Here is a 16,686-nt window from a genome sequence, read left to right as displayed (position 1 = left end):
AGCCACGCTGCACAACTGCTCTTAAGGAATGAAAAAGACAATTTTGAGATACACAATTCTCTTGAATCTGCTCATACCGGCACCTGAAGAGGTTTTTGATTCCTCTTTCCTCTTCCAGATTTTCTGTCTCTGTTTTGCTGTTTTGCTTTCGTTGCCTCACTGTGGTGTAACTCCAAGGATCCTAGAGATTCTGCAAGGAAGAGTGAGAAAACATCTTTAAGTCACAGAGTTTCCATTTACTAAGGTAAAATCTGATAGGATTGAGGACTGGCAGATGTCTAAACCAATCTGACAAAGACATCCAAACTCAGTACTCAAGCAGTTCCATGCAAAATGTACACCATCACCAGACATAAAACAACTAAAGTTATCCATCATCTCATGCTATTCATAATTAAAGCCGGGGTCTAATGTATTTTAGTGCTTGGTAAGCAGACTTGATGGTGTTTAGGGAGGTGTTTAAACTGACTACAGAAATGTAAGCCTTTTCATTCTCCATGCACCCATCTCTAATACTGCTAATGTATCTCTATGGGATCCTGTAATATGTATTGGTGGCTACAACTCTGTCTTTTCATGCTCAGCAAGACACTTTCCCAGAGTGAGCACAATCCTCCTGCCACCTGGCTGTGTAGCCACAGACACAGAGAATCCATGAGATGGGGCAGGCAGGGTGGCTGACATGCAGGTAGGCTGCAGCTTGATTACCAAGCACATTTCAGATATTCCCACCAGCCAGACCCACACAAATGAAGTGAAAGAGTAACTCTGGACTCCGTGATACTATCCTCCACTGCATCCAATACCCCATCTGGAAACAGTTTTGTAATGTCTTGGGCTCTCCAGTCAAAGATACTGTACAGGTTTAATGTTTTATAATTACCACCGACAGGTTCGCAGATTTTCCCTGATCTCTGTTTCTTAGGCAATGGTAAGCTGTTGCTTCTGCAGAAACTCCAGTCCCTCCAGAGAGGGCTGATCCAGGAGATGCTTCGCTTCAGCCTGTTCTGAGAGATGCTGCTGCTGTGACCTGATTTTACAGAGTTGTAGGAGGACTTCGAATCACTTAACTGGACATGCGTGGCGGGATTATTCTGGCAGTTGTTGTCCCTGTCATAGGAGGAATGTAGGTACAGGGCTTTATTCTTTGGATCTGCGCTGAAAACTCCTTTCTCATCACCTTCAGAGAATCCCCAGTTGACATAACCACCTTCAGTTTCTTCTCTGTCATGGCAGGGGGATGCTGCACTTTCTCCAATATCCAGCGGTAGCTGGAGATCAAGAGGATGCACAGCTTCTGCAGCATTAATCTTCTCTGATGGCAAATGAATAACAAAGTCTCTCCGGCTCCATTGATAACCCTCTGTCCCTTTTCCAAGGAAGCTGATACCTGGCAGGTTTTGCTGAACCACAGTGCTACTTTGCAGGTCATCTCTGAATGCTACATCCCTGTACTTAGCAGCAGTATTTAAAAAGGACAAATTTAAGGTGACATCCTCAGAAAAAGACCCTCCCTGATGGTCAGGGGGCACCAGTAAAAACTGCCCATACCTAGGTGTCGACTTAGTCTCAGAGGATACTCCTGAAGTGAGCGTGTCTGTTTCTATTTCTGCCTTTTCAGAGCTGTCTTCTACCACCCTGTTACCCTCAGGCTTCAAGAGTTTGCACGCTGATGGAGACTGTGTCTTCACCAGGCTCCGTAAGAGGGAGGGTGGCATGCTGTAATAGTGGTATTTCTTGTCATACAAGCCCTCCAGGCTGCTCAAGGTCTTGGAATAGAATGCATTGCTCCAGCTATGGGGCAGCTTCCTAGCTTGATGTTTTGTGTCAGCCAGCAAGGCTTCTTCCACCTTCAAGGTGTCTACAGCTGAAAGCACTTTCAGGATGTCCACTGTCAGGGCAGACAGGTCTTGCAAATGTCCTAGCTGGCTGTCCAGAGAGAGCAGAGACTCCTTGATATAAAATACCTTCTCATGCACTTCTTTAAGTTGTTGAAACATCTCTTCCACTCTAGGTAGAAAAGGGAAACATAACTAAAATGCCAGAACACACATCTTTACATCTGACTGCGAGATGGTGAAAGAAACCATTAATGCATTTCAGAAAGTCAGTGTTTCAAACAGACTTTTTTTTTTTTATTCGTGACTTACATTCCCATTAATATCTGTATTTGACAAAACTCACCCAAACTGCCAGTGGGTTTCTTAAGGAAACAGACTTTTTGTCTCAAGGAGTACCTATTTTAAGATTTGTTGTTTTCTTACTAGTACCAATTCATTGCTACAGAACTACTAAACCATTGATGGCAGCACATGAATTATGTTTCCTGTCAGCTGGACATCCTTCATTTTACATTTCCTGTGCAACCATGAGAAAGATAAGACTCACACAAACTGCTGGGTATTCTTTAATCCTACATTTTTCAAATACCAGAGTCTGCTGAGAAATGGGTCTTCCCTAGAACAGACTTGGTATCAGGAAGCAGATTCTATGGATCTTATGGAGGCAGGTAAAAATCAACTGCCCAGAAAAAACAAAGCCTTTTTTTATTATCCTCAAATCTCTAGTGAAAACTCCAGAATCTTCTTAGTGTGGAATTGCATCATTTTAACCAAATCATTGTCTTCCTATTTCCTGAAGATACTCTGTGGTACTTTATCCCTGGGATGATGATAAGCTAGCTGAAGGCAATATGCAGTAACCATTGCTTTCCTTTGTCACAGAGTAACTAAAATATGTAGTACTGAGCCACAGCTGAATAAAATCAAGGACAAATATTTTATTCATCTAAATTAATTTCTTGCAATGTTGCAAAGAGTGTTTCACTTGCACTCAGAAAAAAATCCTTTCCAGACCCATATTTACCCACTAAATGAAACCTTCTCAAAGTTATCAATTCTGCAGGTTCTGAACAAAGCTACTTATTTAATTTCTTTTAGAGGGAATGTTTATTTTGCTTCTGTGTTTAACTGCAGAAAATAAGATTATGTTTTCTCTAGGCAAAATACATTTGTTAAATGAAATCAGTGCTGGCATTCAGTAAGACTTTTTTACAGTGTCCATTTTTTGAACTCTTTCCATTAAACTTAATGGCAATTTGCCATTGATTTTAATAGAAAGCTAAATTAGGCCAATACTGATTGTTTTGAAACCCTTTTGGTAGTTGTGTCTTGACACTGTGTAAACCAAGACACTACATTGCAAATAATGCTACAATGGTTTTCTGATTGTTTCTGTAAATAGCAATTATACTCAATCACAAGCAATAATCTCACAGTGTACCTACACTTCTAAGCTTTTAAATACAATTACATATTGTATGCTGTTCTCTGTGTTGTTTTTTTAGTGCTGCCTGGTCTGCACAAGTGAAAGTGAGCAACACCTCACTGTACCCCTTTAACCATGTGCACAGTGCACTCCTCTGGGGATGTGATTCTGTCAGCAAGGCTTCCCAGACAGAGCTGGATCCATACACCTCAAACAGGTGTAGATACAGAAACAGACACATTTCCATCAAATTAACAAGGCCCATGCATGTTCTCAGTGGCCATAACCAGCTCCAAAAGCATTAACTTATCAAAGTCTTTTTGTATGACAAATTCATAAAAAGAACATAAACATGCATTAAAACACACCTTTCTGTGGTCAAACGGATCCTTTCACTGCCACTGGAACTCAGGTTTTCATTCTTTTCATGAAAATATTCTTCTACACACTGTTCCTCAAAGTCATGGAGTTTCTTTAACTCCTCATCACTCAGGTACAGTTCTGAACAAAAGAGGCAGGAATCAGTATGAAGCATGCTAATAATTGCAATCATTTATTATGATGCATGAGTTTAAAAAAGAGAAAAAAAAGGACAAAAACATGTTTATACTCCCTCCCTTGACAAGAATTACACAGGCCTAACTGCATGAATTTGGGTTTGAGTATAATACCTCATATACAGGAAAATGTGGGATTTTGTCTTTCCTAACATAGTGAACAAAACCACATAGGCAAAAATTCCAGTATACTCCCCTTTAAAGCCTCAAAAATACATATCTGAATGGCTGCTCACAAAGATGCATTTTCTCACAAACTTTTTCCTTTATTTTGATAAATTCAGATATGAATATGTAAACCTGACAAAAAATCCACTGCAGTTTGGCCCAGGCATTCATCTAGAGCTAGTTACCTATAACAATTACAGTCCATTCAGGTGCTCAAAGCTGCAAAGCTTTTTTTTTTTTTTTTTTAAAACTAATTGGCTAATATGCCCATATGTAAAACCATTCCGATATACTTAATTAAAGTTTGTATGTATAAAACATTAAGATCTTCCATCCCAACCTTATTGGGGAAAAAAGCATTCAGAAGTTTCAAATTCTATAACTTGGGCTGCTTGTGGTGTTAGTCTTCTTGCACACCAAGGCTTCTGAGAACAGCTCCATTACAAGGCAGTACAATGAAATCTATATGGTGGAAATCTTCTTCTCTGTTTCAAATCCCACACTCTCCAAGCTCCTATTTTGTGTCCCTTTTTATGTACCAAAGTCCTCATTGTACTTGCTAGAGGAGTGCCTGTTCCAAGCAACAAGGTTGTGTTTTCTACAAGAATGTAGTACTCAGCTGCAACATACAGCTCAGCAGTGAACCCCCACCGTGTTCTGGGGTTCCCTTTCTCACTCCTAATGAGACTTGATCACCTTGCAGGAACTTTTCTCCCCTATTTGACCTGTGTTCCTTCCTCCAAAATTTTAGTCTCTATCTCGATATTGAATTTCCACAGGGTGGCTCTGGGTACTCACGAAAACCAGTTCATTATAACACCAAAACTAAAAAGAGAAAGCTATCAAGCATAAGTGTATAGAAACAGTGCGCAGAGGTGCCTAAGCAGAAAAGAATTCTCCTTCTGAGAGTAATGTAAGAAAACCATGAGCTCTCCTCTGTGAAAGGATTTTTAGATGTCCTAAGCAGAGTTTCAGTTGTCCTTTAGTCTAATGCTCCCTACAAGACACCCTCTATGATATGCCATTGACTTACACCGTCATAAAATAAGCAATAAAACAAGCACATAAAACAAGCAATGGCACTTCAAAGGGAGGCAGTTGTATCCAATCATGATGGGGAAGCTGAACCAGGCAGCAGCAGTACAGCATTCAGCACTGATTAGGTAAGCCTGTTTTTGAGATCTCTAACTACCTGTGATCATGCCAAATATCTTCAGAGATTCATGTTCAGCAGAGAAAATTCTAAGTGAACCATAACCCACCCAAGATCTGCCCACCTCTATTACCCTCTATCAAGAGCATGTGTTGCATAAAAAAGGATGATGCTGTATGATGCTAAAAGTACCTGTGCTTCCCAATGTTTTTTTAGATACTTTTGCAGTCACCTCTTCTCCATTTGCCTGCCTCATCCACCAGCAAGCCTCACAACTGAGTATTCATTTCAATCCCAACATCTTGAGATCACCTTCCCACAACAGTTCAGGCTACTCTTGGCAGAGCTGGTGACAGTGGGACATGAAACTGGCACCACCTTAAGGAGGCATTAGGAAAAACCTGGCATGAAGAAGTTCAGGCTGGAAAAAGCAAAGACAGTAAGATGCAGTGATAAGTCAGTGCACAAAGGGATGGAAGCAGCAAGGAAGCTCCCATGCTCCCTCTCTGCATCTGCCATCACTGCATCTCTTATGCCCTTGGGCTCTGCAGATACTTTGGTGCCTTCATGGCAAACATACAGAAATTTGTATCTTTGGCACTTCTTAATTTCTTTTACAATAAGAAATTATTTAGTTCCTACAGAATAAGTTGGTGTCTCTTCATTTCAGCTCAGATTTGTGAAGTATCTTGACTGAGGCACGGAACATAGCACAGCAATGTCCAAATACAAAGCAAAGCATTCCCTTTTTCTTTTTTTTTTTTTTTTTTAAACTCAACTCCTCAGTGATGGGAGAGGTGATGAACTACTGCTTTTAGTTCCCAGCTTACTTAGTCCAACATCGCCTTCCTCTTGGTCCAGCTCATTTGGGGGCTGGTGGTGGAAGATGCATTTCACCAGAAGCCCAAAGTGACTGAGGAGGATGAAGGGTGGAGGCAGCCACGGCTTCTCGCGGTAGGTCATGATGTAGCGGTAGCGGTTGTACTTCCAGAGCTTGTTCGATATGGATTTCAGATCAAAGTAAACATTGCTGAGGAGAGAGCCACAGAGGGACAGGGGAAGGAGGGTAAAACACTCATGTGAGGAATAGTCCAAATATAGCACAAGGCACTTGCCTACAGACCTAATCTGACACTGGTCCCATTCCTCCAGTGAGGTTAATCAGGTTAGCAACTCTCATTTAGCAATGCCTGCAGCTACTGCACTGAGAATGAGATCTTCAGAGCTGACTAACAGACTTGGAGATCCAATTCTCATTCACAGTAATGGGAGTTGAGCAAAAGATGCCACTGACATGACTTTGAAATCCCAGTCATGCTATTTAAATTTTAATTTGTACCTGATAATTCAGCATTGTTTGCCTTTGGACTGGATTAAAAGTAGGTGCCAGACCAAGGGAAGACTGTAACAAAATAGTTTTGTGAATTCTTCCTAAAAATATATTTGCTGCAGCTACATGAGCCATTCTTCTGCAGAATACACATTGGAGATGTGAAATTATTAAACATGGCTGCACTGAGTAATTTTCTGTATCTACTATGAAAGAACAGGAAAGAAATGTTATGGTTTCTAGCACTGTCATTTCAGGTGCACTGTCACTCAGCTGCATACACACCCAGCCTATAATCACAAAAATATCAACTTTCCTACTGAGAGCATAATTAAATGTGTTTCTCACACCTTCTGGAACAATCACATCACTATGCAGAAGATTTACCATATCATCATTACTAAAGGTTTAATTCCAGAAATAATTCAAATAACAATTGCACACATGTAAAATAATACATAGTGTATAAAATAATAGCTTGATTCTCTGACATAATTCCAGGAAAGAGATTTCTTACTGAAAGTGGAAGTAGAATGAGTTTCAATAGGTCAGGTTTTTTGTATATTAACGACTTCTTTTATTATTTTGAAATATTTTAATATTACTATTAATTTTGTATTTTTAATTTTTTTAAATATTTTCTTCCCCAGAAATCTAGAACTAAAGGAAAAAGTAAAGAACTGGATTAGGCTGCTCTTTCTTAATATTTTACAGAACTTGATCCACTACAATGGATTCATGTTAAAATGTGAAGGGTTAGTATTACTATAAAGACCATGATAAATTACTATGTATTACTATAGAATTACTATAAAGACCCTTTCTGCTATGGCAGCACAGATAAAAAGGTAAATTGTTGGAAACAGCACAGTTAGATTTCAGTCTAGAACATATGAGCTTGCATTAAGTAAGAATTTTCAAATTATTTCCTAAAGAAAAAGCATATTCCTACAGTTATTATCCTCTTTGCTTGAACACCTGCCATTTAACTGCCAGTTTAAAACTTGGCCTACACTATGATGAATATTATATGGGCCCTTTGCAAAACAAATACAACTTTTAGGAAGGGAAGATTACTTCAGAGATTAATTAAGGTTGGGTTTTTTGCCAGCTGCAATTCTCTGCTCTCACAGAGTAAGATTCTTTTGAAGTAGTGAAAGAGTTTATCTGTCTTCTCACTACCCCTTTCCTGGCACCATCTTGCTATCATCACTCTTTCCTTTATTTGACTTACCCCCATGGCAGATGGGGTACAACAACCACCATCAATGTGCCCTTGCTGGGGCATTTTTGGTGAAAATCTTTCATGAAGTGTTGGCAGAAAATACATTAGTTTCTTTTGCAACAATACCAAGGTACCTACTTAAAGAATGCAATGAGTAGGTTGACCATGATGATGTACTGCACAAAAAGGTAGACAGCTTGCAGAAATGGTGTGAGAAAGGATCCAGGAGGACAGTCTTCATTGGTTTCACAAACTAGAAACGAAGGACATACAGAACATGGGTAGCACAGGTGAGTAGTACTCTGGTGAGTAGAGCACAACAATGACCTCTGATTCTCATTTGTCCCAGCAAGAAACAGAACAACCCTCACCAATTTCACAGAGATGCATCACTAAATTGCAAATTAAAGGTCAGCCTCCACCTAAAGGAGAACTGAGACCTCTACATGCTATTACAACCCTAGTCACCATCATTCACAAGATGCAGAACATTTCGTACATATCAGTTCTTACATCAGTCATCCCACTCTTTGTTAAGGGGAAATATGATGCAGCTGAAATCTATTTGGGGGACGGCTTTTACCTGAGTAAGCTGAAATCCAAATCTTTGATCCTTAAGGCAGGAGGGTCACAGACTTCATTGTGAAAAGGATGCAGCTCAAAGGCTGCTTCACGCACAACTTGAAGGTACATTACCTCATGTGCAAAATGATATATGGCTATGAACATTTGTAAAGCAAAAAATAGTGGAAAGTAGGGAATCTCTTTTAATGTTTTTAAATTGTCAAAATTAATACTTTCCAATGTTTTTGATTTCTAGGCAAATTTAACTCTTTTGAGGAAACCTTAAAACATACTTATAAAGCAGCAGCCCTAAATTCAGGACATATTCTGCAGGATAAAGAGTCACTAGAGAAATCACAGCTTTATTTGGAAGTGTCAAATTTCTAAAGATTTAGAACTATTAAGCGATTAAATGGATTAAACTGGGAAACTTAACAGTGTGCTTTCATTAAAAGAATTTTGTTTATATAACCAAAATACGTGTGATTGTTTCAGCAATAATAATGGATGCAACAGGGTAGATTACTTTAATAAATTGGTCTATGCTGAACTATTTACTTCAAATATATACTTCTATTTGCATACCTACTCTTCTATTTTAGGGATTGTTTTACTTATACCTTCAGTCATTACCACAAGAGTGCCTTACCTCTGAAATGCTTAAATATCTCTGGAGTGCCTGGCTCCTCTCTCTTACTGAAACAAGGTCAAAGCCATAATAATGATTTTTCCTATTTACATTGATTGGTTCTATTACTTCTATGTGCACATAGTTTATCTGTTTAAGAATGGAGCCAGGTAACTTATTTCTCATTTCTTTTCCTCCTTTATTCATTCCATCTTAAAGGCAGCTTTATAGTCTTTTCTCTAAGAGATCAGCAGCTTTGGATTCATATAATTGGAAATTTGTTTCACTAGCAGATCTCCTGACTAGGAAGTAGCTTAGTATTAGTTCCTATATGCTTTGTCCTGATATTTGCAGTATGTTTAATTCGAAACACTAAATTTAAAGAGTTTAAAGTTTAATCTTTATTTTTAACAAAGAAACTCATATTTTCAACTTCATTCATGCAGTATTACTCATTACTGACACAGCCATACCGGAGCCAGTGCTGCTAGGAAAGAACAGACTCAGTAGGTAGTTGAAACTCAAGAGACCAAAGTAGACATGCTTCTGCACATACTTAATTTAGGCTGTTGAGCTACATTCTAAAAATTACCTACCATCTATTTCTCCAGCATAGACTTCACCAAACATCATCCAGTAGGGTTGAAATACAATATCTCGGGCCAGTGTCCAAGAAGGAGGCTCCTCTGGTGAAAGAATTGCCTTTCGTGAAACCCCAAAACTCAGCAGGACTATGGCCATCATGATCACAATATAGAACATGTTTCCTGTCTGGAAGACATGTTTATGTAAAAGAATTAGTTGTGCTAATTATATGTCAAAGAGACATTCATTTTAGGGAAGAGTTTGTTTTTACAAACCAGAATATAAAACCAGAGTTAATAATCTAATATGCTGGAGGAAATAAAAATATTTTTTTTCTATGACCTGGACTACCTAAGCATTCTATAGATGTTATAATCATCCTAGAGCAAAAAGCCACCACTCCTATTGCTTCACATTTCCTTCTTAGATCTTAAGCAAGATATAAAAAATGCAGGGGTCTTACAATAGTGATTTTGCTCAGTGGTGCTTCTTTCAATCTGAGAGCAAGGAACAGCGGTGAAAATTATTTTGCCTCCTAAATAATTACCATGAAAGACAGACTATAAATTTATTAAGAAGAGAGTTCTCAGTAACTGAGGCAAATTCAGTCGGAATCTTCACATGTTCCCCCAAGACTAGACAGCTCAGCAGCAGTTCTTACAGCAAAAGAGAAACAAAATTAACTTTGATTTCACAGAAATTTTCCTGGATACACTGGGATATAATTATTTGAATCAAAAAGTAATATAATAATGAAACAGTTTCCAAGGGTTAGGGAAATAAACTGTCATAGTAAGCCCATCTCCAAGAAGCAGTGACTTTTCTTTCTCCTGTTACCAAGCTAGATCAGCAAACTAGTTCAAATGCAGCCCTTCTCTAAAGCATGAAGTGAAAATGGCTTCTGTGAATAAATCCATGAAATTAAAAAATTAAAGAAAAGTGTAATCTGATTATGGTCAACTCACAAAAAGAAAATAATCATCGTATTTTCAATTAATATATTCACTGTGAATTATTATTATTATTTTCTGTCACTTATGAGATTCACATATTCCTAAATGTGGATGCCTTAATTGCAGAAATATTGCTCCAAAGCAGTACTTACCATTTTCCCAATCATTGTCAGGTATGGGCCAGCATGCTGATTCACAGCAAATAGATCAAGGAGTCGAGTATACCAAAATATAATATCCAAGCAGTAAAGGAGCCTCCCTGCAGTTTGAACAGGGGGGTTGGACCAGCGCAGACCAAAACCAATCATAAAAAGGATGATAGCTACAGAATCAGTAAAATTCCAGTATTCATAAATCCACACCTTCACCTTTTGGCGGAATTTTCTAGGTTCTGAGATAAATACCTGGGTAGAGGGAGGGGGGAAACATTAAAAAACACCACAAAATGCCATTAAAATCACATATACAATATTTAACCTTTTTTTGTCTGAATTATTTTGTGATATTTGGAAATTAATCCTTTCACCCTTTGTGGTTTTTTTTCTTTTGTCTTAGGCCCATTTACTGCTCATTGCCACCTATCATCAATTGAGGTTTTTATTTAATCTATAGTGTCATATTGCTCAAGTATGTCACATCAAATGGGATAGCTCTTCCTGCAGAAAAAATGGATCCTGAACCTGAATGCATCCACTAAAGAGCACATACCTCCGTGGAAGAGAGCAGCCAGGAAAGAACTCTTATGCATAAATATTATTAGAAATTAACAAGCACTTTCTAGAGGGATGGTCATGCCCCGCAACAGCGTTTTCATTAACCCCTAAGTAATGGAAAGTATCAGCCTAACCTTGCCACTGGGAAAATAACTAATGCCTTTTATTTCAGATCAAAAACACAAAGAAAGATCCTTGTATTCTGCCAAGGACCGGTTAAAAAAAGGAGCGCCGGCAACTAGCAAGGTAAAGAATGAAATGTTCACTCCTTGAACTGCAGGGTGCCCCAAAGGGATTTTAAGCTTCACTGAGCAAGCATGTGAAGTGGAATCCTTGGGAGGAGGCCAATAAAACCTCTGCACAATGCCACAAGTGAGGCCAATTATGCAGCTCTATGTGAGATCGCACTGATAAGTGCCAAGCAAAGAAGTGATTTTGAAATGTTATGCCCTAATCTTGCAAGAATTTATGCATATTAACACATTAATGTAAACAAGTGATCTAGACTAACTCACCTGAGTAACCAGTTGCAGGGCCTAAGGCTTTAACAATTATTTGATACAATCTAGACAAACCGAGGTTTGCAGCTATATATAACAGGGCCCCCAGCAGTCAAGCAGCTGCATGGCTAAAACAGAGTGTCCTACAAAGTCTTTGCCAACAGACCAGAACTAGAACATGGACAAAGAAAGTCAAGTAAAGACATCAATTTCAAAGTGTCCTACCAATGATACTAGAAAAAAAAGCTGTTGTTTCTGCTGTCCCACCATCAAGATGGTACAAGAGCACAACAGTGATTTCAAAAGTGTACCCATTTTACATTTAACATTTTTCTCAGTTAGGCAATTCTACAGTAAATATTTTCAGTTTATCTCATGCTGACACAGAAATTTCAAGTGCATCCAAGCTTTGAAATATTCCTAGTATTTTCACTGTCCCTTGAAATCCTTAGTCTCTCTCATGCTGATTTCACAGTCTTTTGAGTGATCTGTATTTGCAGCATCCTTTGCTCAGAACTGTGGCTGGCTTTTTGTGGCAAGCTTTATTCCTCTGAAAGTACAGCATTTTAAAAGTCATACAAAAGACAATTCACATGACTATATTTACTATGTGCTGATTCTACAGTGAAGACATGTCAGAGCAGATATAAAAATTGAAGAAATACATAGCTGCATTTGTCCCCAAACTCAGGTCTGAAGTGCAAGTTGTGTCCAGAAGTTCGGGTCTAATAAACTACAAATAATTGCAATAATTTTGATTGGAATGTAATTTTTTTGTTCTCAAAAAATCCAGCACTAAAGTTAAGTTGGTTTTTTTTTCCAAGAGCATTTACAGAAGGCTGGTTAGCCTTGAGAGAGAGACATAGATTGTTCTATGCAAAATATCTATTAATTCATAACAAGCTCTCACTCAAATTAAATATCTAAAGACAAATATTATTGCTAGAAATCTAATGGTCCACTCAAGAAAATTAAGGACCAGGTGCCTACATCAAGATTCCAAATCTCAATGCAGCAGTCACCTACCCATTACCTACCAGCTCTACAGATAAAAGCAGAGAATTAAGGCCAAAATTTAACATGCATTTTCAAGGCCCAGTAACTGGACTTCTAAAAAATAAATTCCCTGTACATTTCTCTATGAAAATAATGCAGGATTAATCATTCTTCGGAGAGGTACTCCCTGATTTATAATAAAGATGAGAAACATGAATGGAAAAAGCTTACCTCCCTGACTTTTTCAATAGCAGTAGTGAAAATATAAATGATAACAAGCCACTCTTGCACACTTGGTCTGGGTTCCATCTTCACCAGCACAGTGTAAGTAAAGAGCATGAGGAATGCCAAGTATGACATCTGCAAAACACACGGTGTGTCATCCATACACATCTCAAACCTCAAACAAATTTCTGCAAATGTACCATCTGATTGGCCTCACTACAAGGACTCAGACTACTGGGACTCTGTCCAGAATTTTTATTCCACTTCTCCAAATTTTTGTTTTGTTTTGCTTTTTTGTTTTGTTTTGTTATTATGGGCTTCTCCTTATACTCTAGAGCTGAAAAAAAAAGCAGGAGCAGAAGATAAACAATTCCAGTATATGTTTATTCTCATAAAATCCTTCAAAACACAATGATATCAGGTGGAAAATACTTATTTTAGATGTACAAGAACATGCTATAAATGTATCCAACATAATAGGTTGCAGCCTATAAACACACCTAGCTAACAGAATAAAAGTTTATGTGCATGGTGATCTGACCTAATGAACAGTCTGACCTTAAGCATCCTGAGCTCTACTGACACAGTTACTAAAACTGATTTATTTAATAAATTCACATTTCCTATAGTAAATGATCTCCTATAGGTAAATATTCACTTTTCCAGAGATAGTTCTTAAAGAAAGGAGCACAAATATCAGTGAAGTATTAAAGGCACAGAAGGTCACCTTCAAATCTCTCTCAACCTTTGCAACTAATCACTGTAAAAATCTGTGCTTGAGATTTTCTTTAGTTCCCTGAAACTGGTTTTCTGGGGTTTTGGGTGTGGGTTTCCTTGTGGTTTGTTTATTTGTTGTTGGTTTTTTTGGTTTTTTTTTAGTTCAGTTGCATGATTTTCGCAGAATCTTTACACTTAATAGTCAGAGAAACTTTCAAATAGCTTCCCACCGACACCCACCACTAAGAGACTGCAAATCCATGCTAGAGAAAGCAGAATTAAGTGGCATTTGAATCACCAAAAGAGGGGTTCTAGAATGACTAACCGTGTGAAACCAGAACTTGACAATTGGTGCGTTGTAGAACTCATAGATTTTTCTAGCTCCAGACAGGTTTCCTTGTCCACCATCTGCTTGGCTTTCATCAGACTTCTGAACAGCCTTTTCCACATCATAACCCTTCTTTAAAAGAAACAGCATCTTTAAAGCAAGAAATAATGGTCTATAATTGCAAAGGCAGTGTTGTTTGAGAGGGAAGGCAGACACAAATGTGTAAACTTTGTTCTGAGTGCACCAAGCATTACTGTAGCTTGGTTTTGTGTGGTTACAACCATTTCATTTGCAATAATCAACATGCACTGTGTGAAACATGCTCTATAAGGCACAGTTTCACTGTCTGCATATTTTTTAATAGAGTTTTGTAAAAGAGTATTTAATGAAAATCAGTAGCCTGGACTTTTGTCAAAGACTAATAGATACAGTCAAAATTATCATTAAGCAGAACATGTGTAAGCACATTTCTTATCTGCCTCAAGGAGAGCTGCTCCCTTCCTCACTAGCATCACATGTGAGGTTGGGAAGGACTTTCTCATTATGGTCAGTACAGAAGGGACACCCAGGACAAAGGAAGTAACTTGTACCAAGTACAGCTAAATCTGTATCCAAATCAGGGACCTAACCTATACTTCTGGAGAGGGCTGGTCTCCAGCCATTTCATTCCACTTGATGAGCATCTTCTCACTCCTCAGAACCACACTGTGGTAAACAAACAGACTCTGGCACACAAACAACTGATCCTAAAGACTAACCAAAGTATCTTTTGAGCTGATTTGGCTCTGTTCACCATGATACCACAACTGGTGGAAGTCTTGAGACTGCGGCACATGAGACATTTCTGCCTTGCTTTTAAACTCCAGCATCAGAATGGTGGGAGGCAGGAGAATACTCATAATGACCTAAAAAGAGAGCCACAAGATTAAGTAAGCAGTGATAGCATAAATCTGAAGCACAGTCAGCAGTGCCTGGTGCCAGCACAAAACCAGTGCAATCCCACAGGCTGGGTAAGGAGCCACTGGTGCTGGAAATTTGTATGGTGGTCTGACAGCCTCTGTGATTTGCTTTGCTCTTGTCTGATTTGTGGCTTTGAAGAGTGTCATTGTATCTGGGGATGTTTTCAATACTTCTCCCTGTGTCTGGAAAACATCCTTCTCACCAGCAGCTCTGCCAGGGAATAGGCAATGTGAGGAAGCAAGAACAGGTGAGGAAGGCCTGAAAAGTCCTGAGAGAATGGGAAGAGCAACCAAAGAATCCTTCCTCCTAATGTCAACCCACACATGCTTTTTGCAAAACAATAAAACAGAAGCAAGTGCTGTCCTTCCTCCCTCCCTTGCTTTTGTTTCCCAGATGTTCATGTTGCAACATATGCTTAAGCACAGTTGTCTGAGTCTGCATTAGACATGTTCATAACAAAAAAAAAAAAAAAACAAACCCATAAGCATCTAAAAATCTCCCAAATCCTCAGAATAAAAATAGAGCAATGCTACCTTAAACCAGGAGTTTTTCTGTGTCTTGAGGCGTCCCATCCACATGTCAGTCAGCAGCATTTGTGTGCACGTGTGGGACACAAACGGCCGCAGCCCCACGGACACTGCCAGCTTTAAGCAAGTTGAGTTGCTCCAGTTCTTCAGTTCATAGGTCAGCAGCTTCATGGCCATCTGCTCGTTTTGTTTGAATGCTTTGTCCAGCACATCTAAGGCAAGCTGCCCAAATTCCCTAAAGCAGAAAGGAATTAGCAGTCCATATAACAGGCGTCAGGCCAAACTCAGTCATTGCTGAAAAGAGGTTGCTGTGAATACTCTGGTAACTAAAGTTCAGCTATCAATCTCAGTAAGCATGCCTTCTCCCATTTCCCCCATTGCTTTATTGATATACTTAGTGAAAAACAATTTGAGGTGGAAACCTAACTATTTAGTTGTAATTACAATGTTAAGAGCCATCCTGTTTTATTGTTTTTTATTTGTTTTGCTCTTAATCTCACTCAGTGATCAAAATTGTCCCTAGAAAGTTCTTTGTATTTGCTTCAACCAACAGATTCATCACCACTGTGGGCAAGCATTGCAGTCAGTTGCAAAAGCCTCTTCTCTTGGACTGACTTTAAAACACCTCTGCAGAGAAGACTCTTAAAGGAAGGTACATACCCTCCCCCTCAAATTAGGATTTGGAGCTGCATACAAAAGAAAAAGGGACATTTCATTGCACCTGAATCTTAAGCATGAAATCTACAAAACAGAAAATATATTACTAACAAGAAAAATTACCAGGAAACACTAAATGGAAATTATAAACTCAAAGAAAATTCTTGGTCTACTTCCCTTTTAATTTCAGTACTCCCTTTCCCTTTTCATTCAGGTACTTCACTTTCCACTTAGTCTTACACAGAACAGTATTTAAGCACTGATTTTGGTTTGCTCATTACTGCTTGTTATATATTTGAGCAGTCCAACACATAGTTGCCACATTTACAAATACCAAAACGAATTGAACTTTAACAAATTGAACTGGAAGAGAAGCTGCAAGGGAAATTTCAACCTTTCACTAGACCATTTAGCAAATAAGGGGCTGTTCATTAGTCACCTACATTTTCAAATATGCTTCTAGGTAACATGCAAACAGTTTTCCTGTAACTCTCCACTGCACTACACACCAGCACATAGATCCATTATATAGTATCAGTAGTGAGTATCTGAAAGCACTTTTTAAATACACCATAGGCAATGGCATCACCAACATCACCAACACTTCGCAGATTAGGGTAGTATTTAACCATT

At 38.6% G+C, this 16,686-nt stretch overlaps 1 protein-coding gene across 3 annotated transcripts in view; it reads right to left on the bottom strand.

Moving 5' to 3' along the window:
* TRPM6 (transient receptor potential cation channel subfamily M member 6) overlaps positions 1–16,686 on the bottom strand; it is an 80,894-nt gene that overhangs the window by 29,458 nt on the left and 34,750 nt on the right. For all 3 annotated transcript variants that reach the window (XM_079331456.1, XM_079331457.1, XM_079331458.1), the window contains 11 exons: positions 15,403–15,631; positions 14,668–14,814; positions 13,907–14,041; positions 12,871–12,999; positions 10,583–10,834; positions 9,489–9,663; positions 7,839–7,953; positions 5,976–6,175; positions 3,636–3,768; positions 884–2,010; positions 78–190 (listed from right to left, as the gene is read on the bottom strand). In XM_079331456.1, coding sequence (XP_079187582.1) covers positions 78–190; positions 884–2,010; positions 3,636–3,768; positions 5,976–6,175; positions 7,839–7,953; positions 9,489–9,663; positions 10,583–10,834; positions 12,871–12,999; positions 13,907–14,041; positions 14,668–14,814; positions 15,403–15,631 — 2,755 coding nt within the window. The remainder of the gene's footprint in view (positions 1–77; positions 191–883; positions 2,011–3,635; positions 3,769–5,975; positions 6,176–7,838; positions 7,954–9,488; positions 9,664–10,582; positions 10,835–12,870; positions 13,000–13,906; positions 14,042–14,667; positions 14,815–15,402; positions 15,632–16,686) is intronic.

Source organism: Erithacus rubecula (genome assembly GCF_903797595.1).
Source record: "Erithacus rubecula genome assembly, contig: SUPER_Z_unloc_4, whole genome shotgun sequence".
Classification (NCBI taxonomy): domain Eukaryota; kingdom Metazoa; phylum Chordata; class Aves; order Passeriformes; family Muscicapidae; genus Erithacus; species Erithacus rubecula.
Note: the sequence above shows the minus strand (reverse complement) of the source record. Positions and strands in the feature narration are given on the sequence as shown.